This window comes from Cyprinodon tularosa, unplaced genomic scaffold (assembly GCF_016077235.1).
Source record: "Cyprinodon tularosa strain WSP-4 unplaced genomic scaffold, ASM1607723v1 ctg1034, whole genome shotgun sequence".
Classification (NCBI taxonomy): domain Eukaryota; kingdom Metazoa; phylum Chordata; class Actinopteri; order Cyprinodontiformes; family Cyprinodontidae; genus Cyprinodon; species Cyprinodon tularosa.
The window spans coordinates 132,624-147,744 of record NW_024037821.1 but is presented as its reverse complement, the minus strand read 5'-3'; the positions used below and the strand labels follow the sequence as shown (position 1 = coordinate 147,744).

At 50.6% G+C, this 15,121-nt stretch overlaps 1 protein-coding gene across 2 annotated transcripts; it reads left to right on the top strand.

The window, feature by feature from the left end:
- Positions 1-110: 110 nt before the first annotated feature.
- ttll12 (tubulin tyrosine ligase-like family, member 12) lies at positions 111-13,964 on the top strand. 2 transcript variants are annotated; one of them, XM_038281643.1, is made up of 14 exons: positions 111-328; positions 1,108-1,280; positions 1,488-1,686; positions 1,756-1,915; positions 3,176-3,309; positions 4,320-4,396; positions 4,482-4,598; positions 8,548-8,742; positions 8,824-8,935; positions 9,282-9,433; positions 9,514-9,595; positions 12,493-12,561; positions 13,485-13,623; positions 13,740-13,964. In XM_038281643.1, the coding sequence occupies exons 1-14, from the start codon at positions 194-196 to the stop codon at positions 13,889-13,891; spliced, it is 1,896 nt and encodes a 631-aa protein (XP_038137571.1). In that variant the 5' UTR covers positions 111-193; the 3' UTR covers positions 13,892-13,964. The 2 variants fall into 2 exon arrangements, with proteins under 2 accessions (XP_038137571.1, XP_038137580.1); XM_038281652.1 differs by lacking the exon at positions 111-328 and adding an exon at positions 385-492.
- The last annotated feature ends 1,157 nt before the right edge of the window (positions 13,965-15,121 follow it).

Sequence of the window (15,121 nt, the reverse complement as noted above, 5' to 3'; positions counted from 1 at the left end):
AACCTTCAGAAAGAATCTGACTTGGTAAGTAAGAAGCTCATGGTCTACAAACACCATCACTTTCTGCGGGTCCAGCTCCTGACCAGCAGGTGGCGCTGATGCATCCACCTGTTGGTTGTTTCCTCGCAGAAGAAGCCTGCTCTTCCGGACCCTTTGCTGCTGCTTCCACGTGAGTCGGAGCTTCACGGCAGAGATGGAGCCTGCAGGTCTGGATCCTGACCCGGATGAGGGGTTCGGAGCCTTCGTGGCTTTGCACGGTGGGGCCCTGCGGTCCTCAGGGGTCCCTCAGCTCTACTGGAGGAGCCTCTACCGCAAGATCACTGAAGAGGTGTGCACTGAGCATGCGCAGATGGAGCGCAGACCATTCGCCTCCTCTGCTCCAGCCGGTTCGGTACCGGTACCGGGGGTAGAACCGGTTTGCTGTTTCCCTCTGAAAAGTTCCCGTGTCGGGAGCGCGCATTGCAGCCATGAGGCGAATCTGATCAATTCTGGGTAAAAACAGCTCGGATCAAATATAAAGTTCCTCCTCTTAACTAAATAACAGATGTCACCAAATCCACATGATATGATGATGATGAGGATGATGATGATGATGGACTAATCAGTTACAGAGAAATATAATTAGGTCCCATGTTATGGAGGAGAACTGATTATTTCAGGCAGCTGGAATCTCTCCTCCTCCCACATCTTTGGGAAATAAAGAGCAACTATTAAGTTGTATTAAGTATTAAACTTTATGTCCTGCTTTCCATCTCATATCAGCAATGAAAACTATAAATACTCACTATGAGCTGGAAAACTGTGTTTGGTGACTGACTTTTATTTCTGAAGGGACAAATGTTGGGAAAAGACAGATTCTCTTGGTGTTTAAAAAAAACAACAACACAAAACAGCTTAAATGACGTCATCTATGTATTGAACAATATTGTAAGCAACAGCTGCAGCTTAAACTGGATGTTAGAATCATGAAAGGATTCTATAGGAGCTGATTTTACTGGGAAATGATGAGATAATAATGGTCCCATCCACCTCTGGCTGCAGGGCGCGCTCCCGACACAAGGGGGCAGCAAAGGACCTGGTTGAAATGTTGTGTCTGGTTCTCTGCAGGTTTATGATGCTGGAGAAGTTTTTGGAATAATGCAGGTCCAGGAGGATGAGGAGGATGATGAAGAACCCGGAGAGGAAGAGGAGGAGAGGAAGAAGGGGAACCCAGGGGCCATGATCAGGTGTAAAGTGGTGGTTACCAGGGCAACGGGACTGCAGGTCAACGATCCATCCAGGTGAGGAGTAGAAGGTTATCTGTGGGACAAAGGGGGCCGATTATTTCAGAACCTTCTGGTCGTGGCTCAGATGTTCAGAACCGGGATGAAGGACAGCTCTGTGATGAGTGGTTGCCTTGGTAACGGGTCAGCCTAGCAGGGCTCTGTGCAGCGTTGATGTTGCGGGGGTCCGGGCCCCTGAGCTGAGACCTTTTTCCTGTGTGGCAGCGTGTTCCTGGTGGACCACGCCTGGACGTACCGCGTGGACCAGGCCAGGCAGCACCTGGAGGAGATCCCCGGCCTGCTGCCCAGGATGGCTTCCCTCATGGGGGTTGACTTCCACGGCGAGGCCCCCACTCCTGAGGCGGTGGAGCTGATACTGGAGCACATGTGGAAGTACAGCCAGACCTACCAGCTGTCCCAGGGGGTACGCTCATCCAGAACCAGAGCCTCCATGTTTCTCTGAGGGCTTCATCTCCGCTCTGTGTGTCTGCAGTCTGCGGAGGAGAAGGTTCCGGTTTGGTACATCATGGATGAGTTTGGCTCCCAGGTCCAGCACTCGGACCTGCCCAGCTGCTGCATGGCGCCCTTCTTCTGCATCCAGAACCAGCTGGCCTACACTCTGCTCTGGCCTCTGCAGGACCTGCAGGCAGGAGGTGAGAGCAGAACCTGGCCCAGACGGTTCTGATCCGGTTCCGGTCTGGTTCTGATCCGATCCGATTCCGGTCTGGTTCTGATCCAGTCCGGTACAGGTCCGGTTCTGACCCGGTTCCGGTCTGGTTCTGATCCAGTCCGGTTCCAGTCTGGTTCTGATCCAGTTCAGATCTGTTTTTTGTTCCGGTTCTGATCCGGTTCCGGTCTGGTTCTGATCCGGTTCCGGTCTGGTTCTGATCTGGTTCAGATCTGGTTCTGATCCAGTTCCGTTCTGGTTCTGATCTGGTACAGGTCCGGTTCTGACCCGGTTCCGGTCTGGTTCTGATCCATTCCGGTACAGGTCCGGTTCTGACCCGGTTCCGGTCTGGTTCTGATCCAGTCCTGTTCCAATCTGGTTCTGATCCAGTCCGGTACAGGTCCGGTTCCAGTCTGGTTCTGATCCAGTTCAGATCTGTTTTTTGTTCCGGTTCTGATCCGGTTCCGGTCTGGTTCTGATCCGGTCCAGTTCCGGTCTGGTTCTGATCTGGTTCAGATCTGGTTCTGATCCAGTTCCGTTCTGGTTCTGATCTGGTACAGGTCCGGTTCTGACCCGGTTCCGGTCTGGTTCTGATCAGGTCCGGTTCCCGTCTGGTTCTGATCCAGTTCAGATCTGTTTTTTGTTCCGGTTCTGATCCGGTCCAGTTCCGGTCTGGTTCTGATCTGGTTCTGATTCAGTTCCGGTCTGGTTCTGATCTGGTTCAGGTCTGATTCTGATCCAGTTCCGGTCTGGTTCTGATCCAGTCCGGTTCCAGTCTGGTTCTGATCCAGTTCAGATCTGTTTTTTGTTCCGGTTCTGATCCGGTTCCGGTCTGGTTCTGATCTGGTTCAGATCTGGTTCTGATCCAGTTCCGTTCTGGTTCTGATCTGGTACAGGTCCGGTTCTGACCCGGTTCCGGTCTGGTTCTGATCCATTCCGGTACAGGTCCGGTTCTGACCCGGTTCCGGTCTGGTTCTGATCCAGTCCCGTTCCAATCTGGTTCTGATCCAGTCCGGTACAGGTCCGGTTCCAGTCTGGTTCTGATCCAGTTCAGATCTGTTTTTTGTTCCGGTTCTGATCCGGTTCCGGTCTGGTTCTGATCCGGTCCAGTTCCGGTCTGGTTCTGATCTGGTTCTGATTCAGTTCCGGTCTGATTCTGATCTGGTTCAGGTCTGATTCTGATCCAGTTCCGGTCTGGTTCCGATCCGGTTCTCCATCAGTCTGCTTCCCTCCATCATCTCCACAGATGAAGTTAGCCGTGACTATGCCTACGGAGAAACCGACCCGCTGCTGCGGCGCTGCCGACTGTTACCATGGAGACCGGATGACCTGGAGGGATTGAGCAGCACCATCTCTGAGCCCCCAGACTCCTACTATGAGGTGAGGAGAACCAGGAGAACAGGAGCGGTTCCTGCCAGGTCCAGATCAGGTCAGAAGAACTGGAGCGGTTGACTCACATTCACGCCTAAAACTGGGCGTGAACTGCAGCAAAACGTCAGTGACGCCTCACACGTTTCCAGTCGTGATAACTAATGCAGTGCTCTAGTGCAACACATTAACCTCCTTATTCTAAGGTGGGCAGATTTCTGTAATCTAATCTGCAGACATTTCCAGCTCAGAGACAAAAATAAATACATTTCATAAGAATCAAAATAAGAAACGGGGACAGTGATGCTTTCATCCATTTGTACACAAACAGTACAGACCAAAGGTTCAGACACACCTTCTCATCCAAAGAGTTTTATTTTCATGACTATTAAAATTGAAAATTCCCACTGAAGACATCAAAACTATGAATTAATTGGAATTATATACTTAACGTATAAGTGGGAAACAACTGAAAATATGTCTGTTCTCTTAGAAAAAAGAGTTGTTTAAAGTTAGCTACATTCCAGAACCTGTTCCTCTCAGGAATGATGGTTCTGTTACAGACGTGTTGAAGGAAAAGGAGAACTTCTGACGGCTGAGTAGCGGTTGAGCAGTCGGTTGGTTCAGCCCAGACATCACGCTGCAGCGATCCCTGTTGCTTTCTTTAGTTTGGACGACGTTTTTCCTTCCACTGAACTTTCTTAGAGGTGTTTGGATGCAGCGCTCTGCTCTGCTGCAGCCGTCAGCTGACCTCTCAGCCAATCACATGGCAGGCAGGAGAGGTTTACCTCCAGGTTAGGCCGCTCATCCACGGCGTCGTACCTTCAGTCTGACTCTGGCTCCGCCTACCAGAACATTTCTAGATTTGCAGTAGGAGCTCTGACTGGGTAATCTAAGGGGTTTTCAGACTAATCTAAATAAAGTTTTCTTCTCTGATCGACAATGAGATCTACTTTGGTTCATTTTAGCTTAAATCCTTCAGCAGACCTCAGACCAAGACGTCTCTGGGTTTGTTTTTCCAGGCTATCGCACGAGAGAACAAGGAGCAGCTTCCTGTGGAGATCCAACCTTCCTCTGTTCCCAAAGATAAAATCCTCAAGTCAGTCTGAGCTCAGAAAGCTGCAAAGGTAGAACCCGCTCAAAATGGCCGTCTGGAGTCCTGATGCTTTAAGCTGTGATTTCAGAGTCTTCACTGAAATGTCCCAAGTCAGGAACAACCTGACTCATCCTCGTTTCCTTCTGACGGAGGAAGAGGAGGAGGCCGATGTCATCTGGAGCTACGATCACATCAAGGACTACAGGTGAGCATCGTTCACCTCCTGATAGTCAACTGTCCTGATAGCAGCTTGGAAGCCAATGTTGGATGGGTCTGATCTCACGTTTCTATGACGTTAGCGTCCTCACGTTTCTATGACGTTAGCGCCCTCACGTTTCTATGACGTTAGCGTCCTCACCTTTCATTGACGTTAGCGTTCTCACCTTTCAGGGATGTTAGCGCCCTCATATTTCAGTGACGTTAGCGTCCTCACTTTTCAGGGAGGTTAGTGCCCTCACGTTTCTATGACGTTAGCGTCCTCACCTTTCAGCGCATCCTCACCTTTCAGTGACTTTAGCACCCTCACGTTTCTATGACGTTAGCGCCCTCACCTTTCAGCTCATCCTCACCTTTCAGTGACTTTAGCACCCTCACGTTTCTCTGACGTCAGCGTCCTCACCTTTCAGCGCATCCTCACCTTTCAGTGACTTTAGCACCCTCACGTTTCTATGACGTTAGCGCCCTCACCTTTCAGTGACGTTAGCGCCCTCACGTTTCTATGACGTTAGTGCCCTCACGTTTCTATGACGTTAGCGTCCTCACGTTTCTATGACGTTAGCGTCCTCATGTTTCTATGACGTTAGCGTCCTCACCTTTCATTGACGTTATCGCCCTCACGATTCTATGACGTTAGCGTCCTCACCTTTCATTGACGTTAGCGTCCTCACGTATCAGTGATGTTAGCGTTCTCACCTTTCAGGGAGGTTAGTGCCCTCACGTTTCTATGACGTTAGCGCCCTCACGTTTCTATGACGTTAGCTTCCTCACGTTTCTATGACGTTAGCGCCCTCACGTTTCTATGACGTTAGCGTCCTCACGTTTCTATGACGTTAGTGCCCTCACGTTTCTATGACGTTAGCGTCCTCACGTTTCTATGACGTTAGCGTCCTCACCTTTCATTGACGTTAGCGTCCTCACGTATCAGTGATGTTAGCGTTCTCACCTTTCAGGGAGGTTAGTGCCCTCACGTTTCTATGACGTTAGCGCCCTCACGTTTCTATGACGTTAGCTTCCTCACGTTTCTATGACGTTAGTGCCCTCACGTTTCTATGACGTTAGCGTCCTCACGTTTCTATGACGTTAGCGTCCTCACGTTTCTATGACGTTAGCGTCCTCACCTTTCATTGACGTTAGCGTCCTCACCTTTCATTGACGTTAGCGTCCTCACGTATCAGTGACGTTAGCGTTCTCACCTTTCAGGGAGGTTAGTGCCCTCACGTTTCTATGACGTTAGCGCCCTCACGTTTCTATGACGTTAGCTTCCTCACGTTTCTATGACGTTAGCGCCCTCACGTTTCTATGACGTTAGCGTCCTCACGTTTCTATGACGTTAGCGTCCTCACGTTTCTATGACGTTAGCGTCCTCACCTTTCATTGACGTTAGCGTCCTCACCTTTCATTGACGTTAGCGTCCTCACGTATCAGTGACGTTAGCGTTCTCACCTTTCAGGGAGGTTAGTGCCCTCACGTTTCTATGACGTTAGTGCCCTCACGTTTCTATGACGTTAGCGCCCTCACGTTTCTATGACGTTAGCTTCCTCACGTTTCTATGACGTTAGCGCCCTCACGTTTCTATGACGTTAGCGCCCTCACGTTTCTATGACGTTAGCGCTCTCACGTTTCTATGACGTTAGCGTCCTCACGTTTCTATGACGTTAGCGTCCTCACCTTTCATTGACTTTAGCGTCCTCACGTATCAGTGACGTTAGCGTTCTCACCTTTCAGGGAGGTTAGTGCCCTCACGTTTCTATGACGTTAGTGCCCTCACGTTTCTATGACGTTAGCGCCCTCACGTTTCTATGACGTTAGCTTCCTCACGTTTCTATGACGTTAGCGCCCTCACGTTTCTATGACGTTAGCGCCCTCACGTTTCTATGACGTTAGCGCTCTCACGTTTCTATGATGTTAGCGTCCTCACGTTTCTATGACGTTAGCGTCCTCACCTTTCATTGACTTTAGCGTCCTCACGTATCAGTGATGTTAGCGTCCTCACCTTTCAGGGACTTTAGCGCCCTCACCTTTCATTGACGTTAGCGTCCTCACGTATCAGTGATGTTAGCGTCCTCACCTTTCAGGGAGGTTAGTGCCCTCACGTTTCTATGACGTTAGCGTCCTCACGTTTCTATGACGTTAGCGTCCTCACGTTTCTATGATGTTAGCGCCCTCACGTTTCTATGACGTTAGCGTTCTCACCTTTCATTGACTTTAGCGTCCTCACGTATCAGTGACGTTAGCGTCCTCACCTTTCATTGACGTTAGTGTCCTTACGTATCCGTGACGTTAGCGCCCTCACCTTTCAGTGACGTTAGCGTCCTCGCCTTTCAGTGACGTTAGCGTCCTCACCTTTCAGTGACGTTAGCGTCCTCACCTTTCAGTGACGTTAGCGTCCTCACCTTTCAGTGACGTTGGCGTCCTCGCCTTTCAGTGACGTTAGCGTCCTCACCTTTCAGTGACGTTAGCGTCCTCGCCTTTCAGTGACGTTAGCGTCCTCACCTTTCAGTGACGTTAGCGCCCTCACCTCTCTGTGACGTTAGCGTCCTCACCTTTCATTGACGTTAGTGTCCTTACGTATCCGTGACGTTAGCGCCCTCACCTTTCAGTGACGTTAGCGTCCTCGCCTTTCAGTGACGTTAGCGTCCTCACCTTTCAGTGACGTTGGCGTCCTCGCCTTTCAGTGACGTTAGCGTCCTCACCTTTCAGTGACGTTAGCGTCCTCGCCTTTCAGTGACGTTAGCGTCCTCACCTTTCAGTGACGTTAGCGCCCTCACCTTTCAGTGACGTTGGCGTCCTCACCTTTCAGTGACGTTGGCGTCCTCACCTTTCAGTGACGTTGGCGCCCTCACCTTTCAGTGACGTTAGCGTCCTCACCTTTCAGTGACGTTAGCGTCCTCGCCTTTCAGTGACGTTAGCGTCCTCACCTTTCAGTGACGTTAGCGCCCTCACCTTTCAGTGACGTTAGCGTCCTCACCTTTCAGTGACGTTGGCGTCCTCACCTTTCAGTGACGTTGGCGTCCTCACCTTTCAGTGACGTTAGCGTCCTCACCTTTCAGTGACGTTAGCGTCCTCACCTTTCAGTGACGTTAGCGTCCTCACCTTTCAGTGACGTTGGCGCCCTCCTTTTCAGTGACGTTGGCGTCCTCACCTTTCAGTGACGTTAGCGCCCTCACCTTTCAGTGACGTTGGCGTCCTCACCTTTCAGTGACGTTAGCGTCCTCACCTTTCAGTGACGTTGGCGTCCTCACCTTTCAGTGACGTTAGCGTCCTCACCTTTCAGTGACGTTGGCGCCCTCCTTTTCAGTGACGTTGGCGTCCTCACCTTTCAGTGACGTTAGCGCCCTCACCTTTCTCAATTCAAGATGTCTGGATTAGCGTGGAGTTCCAGACTTATAGAGCGGCCAAACAAAAGCCCCAACAAACATACAAATTGAACCAAAACTGGCCCACGCTCTGTAACAGGGAGTCGTTAGGGCCGTTATTGGCCTGGCTTACAGCAGCGATGATTTAGTCCCCTGCATTCAAATGAGGATTGAGATGATAGCTCGCTATCGCTGCTTTATAGGTTTTTGAAAGCTGGAATCAGCCCCTCTCAAACCACCTGTCTTCTTTGTCCAAAATGTGAACATTCTGGTCCTCCAAAGAATGCAGCAACATCTGGGATGGAGATGTTTTGTGCTTAATCTTCTCACATCTATCTTCTGCTGCGTGTTTTTTGGATTTCTTTGCTGATTTGACAAATGCCCAGTTTGGGTATCTGCAGGTCTGGAGAACATCTTTGATGTGTTTCTGTTTCTGGGCATTTTTTTAAATCAGCGAGGCAATGCAAGAGACACGGAGCAGAACGTAATCAACCTGAAACAGAGGAGGAGGACTCTGGTTCCAGCTGTGGTCAGAGAGGAAAGTGGGTTCTGATGGTTTAAGGTGTCCATGTCTGCCAGGAGGTTGAGTGCAGAGCGGCCGGACGTTTTGCTGAACCAGTTCCCCTGTGAGAGCGTGCTGACAGTGAAGGACTGTCTGGCTGCTGTGGCTCGCAGGGTCAAAGGCGGCCCCCCCCCTGACTGGCTCCCAGTGACCTTCAACCTTCAGACGGAGCTCCCACAGTTCATCAAACATTACCAGCTGAGAGAGCAAAGGTCAGATCTGGTTTTCATTCATAGATTTTCTTTCCTCTCCAGGTCCTGCCTGATGATTTTATCTCTGCATGTATCTTTTAGTGGGGAGGAAAACCACTGGATCTGTAAGCCATGGAACCTGGCCCGAGGTCTGGACACACACATCACCCAGAACCTGGACTACATCATCCGGCAGAGAGAGAGCACGCCAAAGGTAGCAGAGAGGAAACCAAACTGCCCTTAGTTCATCACCCGCAGGTCTTTAGACAAACCGTGGACATCCTCAGCCTCGTCCGTGACGACTGATAAATCTCACCATTATTAAAGATTTTAATCCCTTAGAGAAATGGTTCTGTGACCCGTTCCAGGCTGATGGATAGAGGGCGCCACCCCCAGCTGGGTTACAGCTGCTGGGCTAGAGCTGGGGGGAAAATAAAACAGATGTTTGGAGCATCTGGACCAGAACACAGCTGCAGTGGTCCCGGTTCTGGTCCAGAATCTTCAGTCTGATGAGCCAACGGCTGCCTGTGAGGAGCTGATGGGCGGTGTGTGTTTGCCAGGTGGTGTGTAAGTACCTGGAGGACCCGGTTCTGTTCAGCAGAGAGGAAATGGGGATGGTGAAGTTTGACATCCGCTACATGCTGATGCTGCGCTCGGTGCAGCCTCTGTGTCTCTACGTCTACGATGTGTTCTGGCTCCGCTTCGCCAACCGGTGAGAAAAGCATGATGACCACAGGAAGCGGATCTGATCCTCTCCCAGTCAGCAGAATAATCCTGGTCTCCGTTATTCAGGCCGTTCTCCTTGGATCGTTTTGATGACTACCAGAAGCACTTCACTGTCATGAACTACGCAGAAGGAGCGCAACTTAAACAGGTACCTACTCTCTGGGTCACGTCTGTTGTTACTTCCTGTTCATTCCAGGCTTTGTCTGTTGTCACTTCCTGTCTGTACCAGGCTGCGTCTGTTGTCACTTCCTGTCCGTTCCAGGCCCCGTCTGTTCTCACTTCCTGTCCGTTCCAGGCCCCATCTGTTCTCACTTCCTGTCCGTTCCAGGTCCCGTCTGCTGTCACTTCCTGTCTGTTCCAGGCCCTGTCTGTTGTTAGTTCCTGTCCGTTCCAGGCACCGTCTGTTCTCACTTCCTGTCCGTTCCAGGCCGCGTCTGCTGTCACTTCCTGTCTGTTCCAGGCCCCGTCTGCTGTCACTTCCTGTCCGTTCCAGGCCCCGTCTGTTGTCACTTCCTGTCCGTTCCAGGTCCCATCTGTTCTCACTTCCTGTCCGTTCCAGGCCCCGTCTGCTGTCACTTCCTGTCCGTTCCAGGCCCCGTCTGTTGTCACTTCCTGTCCGTTCCAGGCCCCATCTGTTCTCACTTCCTGTCCATTCCAGGCCCCGTCTGCTGTCCCTTCCTGTCCGTTCCAGGCCCCGTCTGTTCTCACTTCCTGTCCGTTCCAGGCCCCGTCTGTTGTCACTTCCTGTTTGTTCCAGGCCCCGTCTGTTCTCACTTCCTGTCCGTTCCAGGCCCCGTCTGCTGTCACTTCCTGTCCGTTCCAGGCCCCGTCTGTTCTCACTTCCTGTCCGTTCCAGGCCCCGTCTGTTCTCACTTCCTGTGTGTTCCAGGCCCCGTCTGCTGTCACTTCCTGTCCATTCCAGGCCCCGTCTGCTGTCACTTCCTGTCCGTTCCAGGCCCCGTCTGTTCTCACTTCCTGTCCGTTCCAGGCCCCATCTGTTCACACTTCCTGTCTGTTCCAGGCCCCGTCTGTTCTCACTTCCTGTCCGTTCCAGGCCCCGTCTGTTCTCACTTCCTGTCCGTTCCAGGCCCCGTCTGTTCTCACTTCCTGTCCGTTCCAGGCCCCACCTGTTCTCACTTCCTGTCCGTTCCAGGCCCCGTCTGCTGTCACTTCCTGTCCGTTCCAGGCCCCATCTGTTCTCACTTCCTGTCCGTTCCAGGCCCCGTCTGTTCTCACTTCCTGTCCGTTCCAGGCCCCGTCTGTTCTCACTTCCTGTCCGTTCCAGGCCCCACCTGTTCTCACTTCCTGTCCGTTCCAGGCCCCGTCTGCTGTCACTTCCTGTCCGTTCCAGGCCCCATCTGTTCTCACTTCCTGTCCGTTCCAGGCCCCGTCTGCTGTCACTTCCTGTCCGTTCCAGGCCCCATCTGTTCTCACTTCCTGTCCGTTCCAGGCCCCGTCTGCTGTCACTTCCTGTCCGTTCCAGGCCCCATCTGTTCTCACTTCCTGTCCGTTCCAGGCCCCGTCTGCTGTCACTTCCTGTCCGTTCCAGGCCCCGTCTGTTCTCACTTCCTGTCCGTTCCAGGCCCCGTCTGTTCTCACTTCCTGTCCGTTCCAGGCCCCGTCTGCTGTCACTTCCTGTCCATTCCAGGCCCCGTCTGCTGTCACTTCCTGTCCGTTCCAGGCCCCGTCTGTTCTCACTTCCTGTCCGTTCCAGGCCCCATCTGTTCTCACTTCCTGTCTGTTCCAGGCCCCGTCTGTTCTCACTTCCTGTCCGTTCCAGGCCCCGTCTGTTCTCACTTCCTGTCCGTTCCAGGCCCCGTCTGTTCTCACTTCCTGTCCGTTCCAGGCCCCACCTGTTCTCACTTCCTGTCCGTTCCAGGCCCCGTCTGCTGTCACTTCCTGTCCGTTCCAGGCCCAATCTGTTCTCACTTCCTGTCCGTTCCAGGCCCCGTCTGTTCTCACTTCCTGTCCGTTCCAGGCCCCGTCTGTTCTCACTTCCTGTCCGTTCCAGGCCCCACCTGTTCTCACTTCCTGTCCGTTCCAGGCCCCGTCTGCTGTCACTTCCTGTCCGTTCCAGGCCCCATCTGTTCTCACTTCCTGTCCGTTCCAGGCCCCGTCTGCTGTCACTTCCTGTCCGTTCCAGGCCCCATCTGTTCTCACTTCCTGTCCGTTCCAGGCCCCGTCTGCTGTCACTTCCTGTCCGTTCCAGGCCCCATCTGTTCTCACTTCCTGTCCGTTCCAGGCCCCGTCTGCTGTCACTTCCTGTCCGTTCCAGGCCCCATCTGTTCTCACTTCCTGTCCGTTCCAGGCCCCGTCTGCTGTCACTTCCTGTCCGTTCCAGGCCTTTACCCTGTTCCCTTTTCTCAGTTTCTCAGTGCCTTTATCAGAACCTTTCACTGCTGAGTTGCAATCCAGGTCTTTTTCTTCTTGGTAACGTTCGGCTGCTTCTACGGAAGAGGATTAGGGCCACTGAAAAAAAAAAAAAGTTAACTGATTTTTAAATTTTATTTCAGTTTAACATGGGAAAAAAGTCAGAATTCTGACTTTTTTCTTTAGAATTCTGACTTTAATCTCAGAATTCTGAGAAAAAAGTCAGAATTCTGACTTTTTTCCCATACTATACTGAAATAAAAAAAAAAATCAGTTAACATTTTTTTTTTATTGGCCCTAATCCTCTTCCGTATGCTTCTGCTCCGCTAAAAGGAAGGAAAACAGGAAGGAAAGAACAGTTTAAATGTCTCATGTTTTTGCCTTCTCTGCCACTTGGTGCTTTGCTAATGTTTCTGATTTCAGTAGTATTCATTTTCTAAATCCTTCATAGAGTTTTGCATGTAGACATGTAAAGGCCCATTGAGTGTAAATACAGGTGAACGCTGCTGGCTGTGCTTCAGGGGTGCTGGGTGACAGAGGTAGCCCATAATCTGGACAGCCAGCCTTCTCACTGAGGACCTATGGGGCCCAATGCTCTGGTTTTAGACTCTTCTAAAAGAAGACCTTTTTAAGGTGTGCTTCCTCTGAATGAATTACTGTACTGTGGCTTTGCAGGTTCACTATGATGAGTTTATCCCCATGTTTGAGAGGCAGTACCCTCAGCATCCCTGGAAGGATGTGGAAGTAAGTCTGTCTTTGATTCCCATCATTCATATCAGATGTTTAGCTTCCATCAATTTGGTTCCTTCATGCAGCAGAGATGGATCTGACTGATTCTGAAAGGTCCGGCACAGACAGACCCTACTGCAGAGAATCTACATAGCCTTTGGCCAGACCAGTTTTCATGGAGGCAAACAAATAGCAAAAGGCCCCCTGAGGCTCACACCCTCTGAAACAAGACAGAACAGGGCCAGAATCAGCAGAAGTCTAGTGAGGCGGGGCTTATTCATGAATGACAGACTATCCCCAACTATGGTGGAACTCCAGGATGGAGCCAAACTCACTGTTTGGTTAGAACCCCCAGAACCAGGATGTTAAACACCGTAAAGACTGAGTTCATAGCTATAGGAGAGAAATGGGACCAAACACTGAAAAACAGGCCGATCTCCAACATCTATAAACAAAGGTGTTGATGGCAGCAGCACAGCTGATATTTCTCTCCAGGATGGAGTCACAGCCAAACAGGAACAGACCAGATGAAGCTACTATGAGAAAAAGCAGAGAGAGCAGAACGTTAGAGATTGAACTAACAGATTCTGCAGAGTGGGAGAATGGAGATAGAATGAAGCAGAATGATGAAAAAGGGGTCCCTATGTCCTCCAGCAGTCTAAGCCTATAGCAGCATAACTATAGAGATAGCTCAGGATAACCTGAGCCACTCTAACTAGAAGCTTTATCAAAAAGGAAAGTTTTAAGCCTAGCCTTAAAAGTAGACAGGGTGTCTGCCTCACGGACTAAAACTGGTAGTTGGTTCCACAGGAGAGGAGCCTGAGAACTAAAAGATCTGCCTCCCATTCTACTTTAGAAATTCTAGGAGCCCCCCCCCCTTGTCTTGCTTGGTTACTTTCTGATGAGCACCATCCTGACTGCACCTCCTTTTCTTTCAGGCTAGTTTATTTAAAGCCTTCAAGGAGCTCTTCCAAGCTGCTTCGTCTCGACCTCCTCCGTACGGCCTCTGTCCCTATCCTTCATCCCGGGCCATCTACGCTGTGGACCTCATGCTGAAGTGGGACCAAGGTCCAAATGGTAACCTGACTGTAGGGGCTTCATGGGGGGGGGGGCTGCATGTTGGATGTCTCAGGTATTGACAGTCATCAACTGGGGCCTCGTGTTCATAAAGGTTGGTGTTGTTCTGGTTTCAGGTGAGCGGATCATGCAGCCTCAGATCCTGGAGCTGAATTTCAGCCCTGACTGCGCGCGGGCCTGCCTCTACCATCCGGACTTCTACAACCACATGTTCCAGACGCTGTTCCTGGATCAGCCCGAGGGCTGCCCCGTCACACGGATAGCATGAACCACTGTTTGGAAATCTGTCCAATGACTGGAGCAACACTAGGAGAAAATAAACATCTTTGCTTCCTCCCTGCCATCGTCTCATTTTCTAACCAGTCCTACAGCCCTGATGGCGTGGGCTGCCGGGCAGGCTGGGCCTGTGGGCACCGGTCCGCATCACATAGGCTGCCAATGTCCATCGAAGATAAGCTGGTTCTCTAGTTGAGAACCAAAGAGCTTCTTTAAACTCGCCTCCTCCACTGATACCGTCGGCCATCACAGATCTGCTGCAGGTGGCGGGTCACACTGATGGAGCTAAAGCTTTATCTCCGACAGTGAAGCTTAAACGAAACGGTGTGAAGAAGTTAGATGAATGTATAAACACATTCCCCTCCTCCAGGGGGAGAAGCAGCATGACCATGGAGCAGATCCAGAGGATAGTCATGTGTTATAATGCAGTCAAAGCCCTGAGCAGGAATCTGTGGCAACACAGAGAAACAGTTTATAGATGTTGGTCATCTCATTGAGGTTACGCTCATGGTAGAAGGTTTGATAAAAGTAAAGTTAATCCACTGATGCTATGAAACAGCCAGTGTGTGTCAAAGTGATGAATTCATTTTATTCTAAAAGATGTTTGATGCTGTAACGCAGACTGTTTACATTCCAGCTGGTCTGATTAGGGAGTACCAATATGGCGACCGGTGGCTTCATTCCACCCTGTACTGCCAATGGACAATCAGCGATCCAGTGAATGCAAACGCACAGCAGTGCAGTTGTTTGGGGGGGTTAGCCGCTAACGCTAGCATTGCCTTATGCATTATTACATAATGCTAAGCTACAGGAACAGACCTCATGCTCTCTGCTTGATGCCTGATGTACAACAATAAAACTAAGTTAACATGTTTAAGTCTGGAAAATAAATGCATCATTTTACACTATCATCATAGGAGTTTAATAGAGCTGGACATGTAGCTGAACCTAGATTTGAAGCGTATTCCTTTATTATTTATCTACATTGTGTGTCTAAGCAGAGCCTCCCTGTTGACCAGGGGTCACCAACCTTTTTAAGGCTGAGGGCTACTTCATGGCTACCGAGTCATAGGAAGGGCTACCAATACTGACCTATGAACAAGAGGGATCAGTGTTCACCTACAGTAAATCTCATCCATAAAAACTTATTTTTATTCTTATTTTATTCTTTTATTCATTTCTAATTTTCATTTTAATATTGTCATTTTGAGACCACTGAAAT

Bases quoted from the DNA above. Each gene is read 5' to 3' on its own strand.
- ttll12 (XM_038281643.1), top strand. From the start codon at position 194: ATGGAGCCTGCAGGTCTGGATCCTGACCCGGATGAGGGGTTCGGAGCC. The intron at 1,916-3,175 runs GTGAGAGCAGAA...TCATCTCCACAG, and splicing joins GCAGGACCTGCAGGCAGGAG to ATGAAGTTAGCCGTGACTAT. The intron at 3,310-4,319 runs GTGAGGAGAACC...TTGTTTTTCCAG, and splicing joins CCCCAGACTCCTACTATGAG to GCTATCGCACGAGAGAACAA.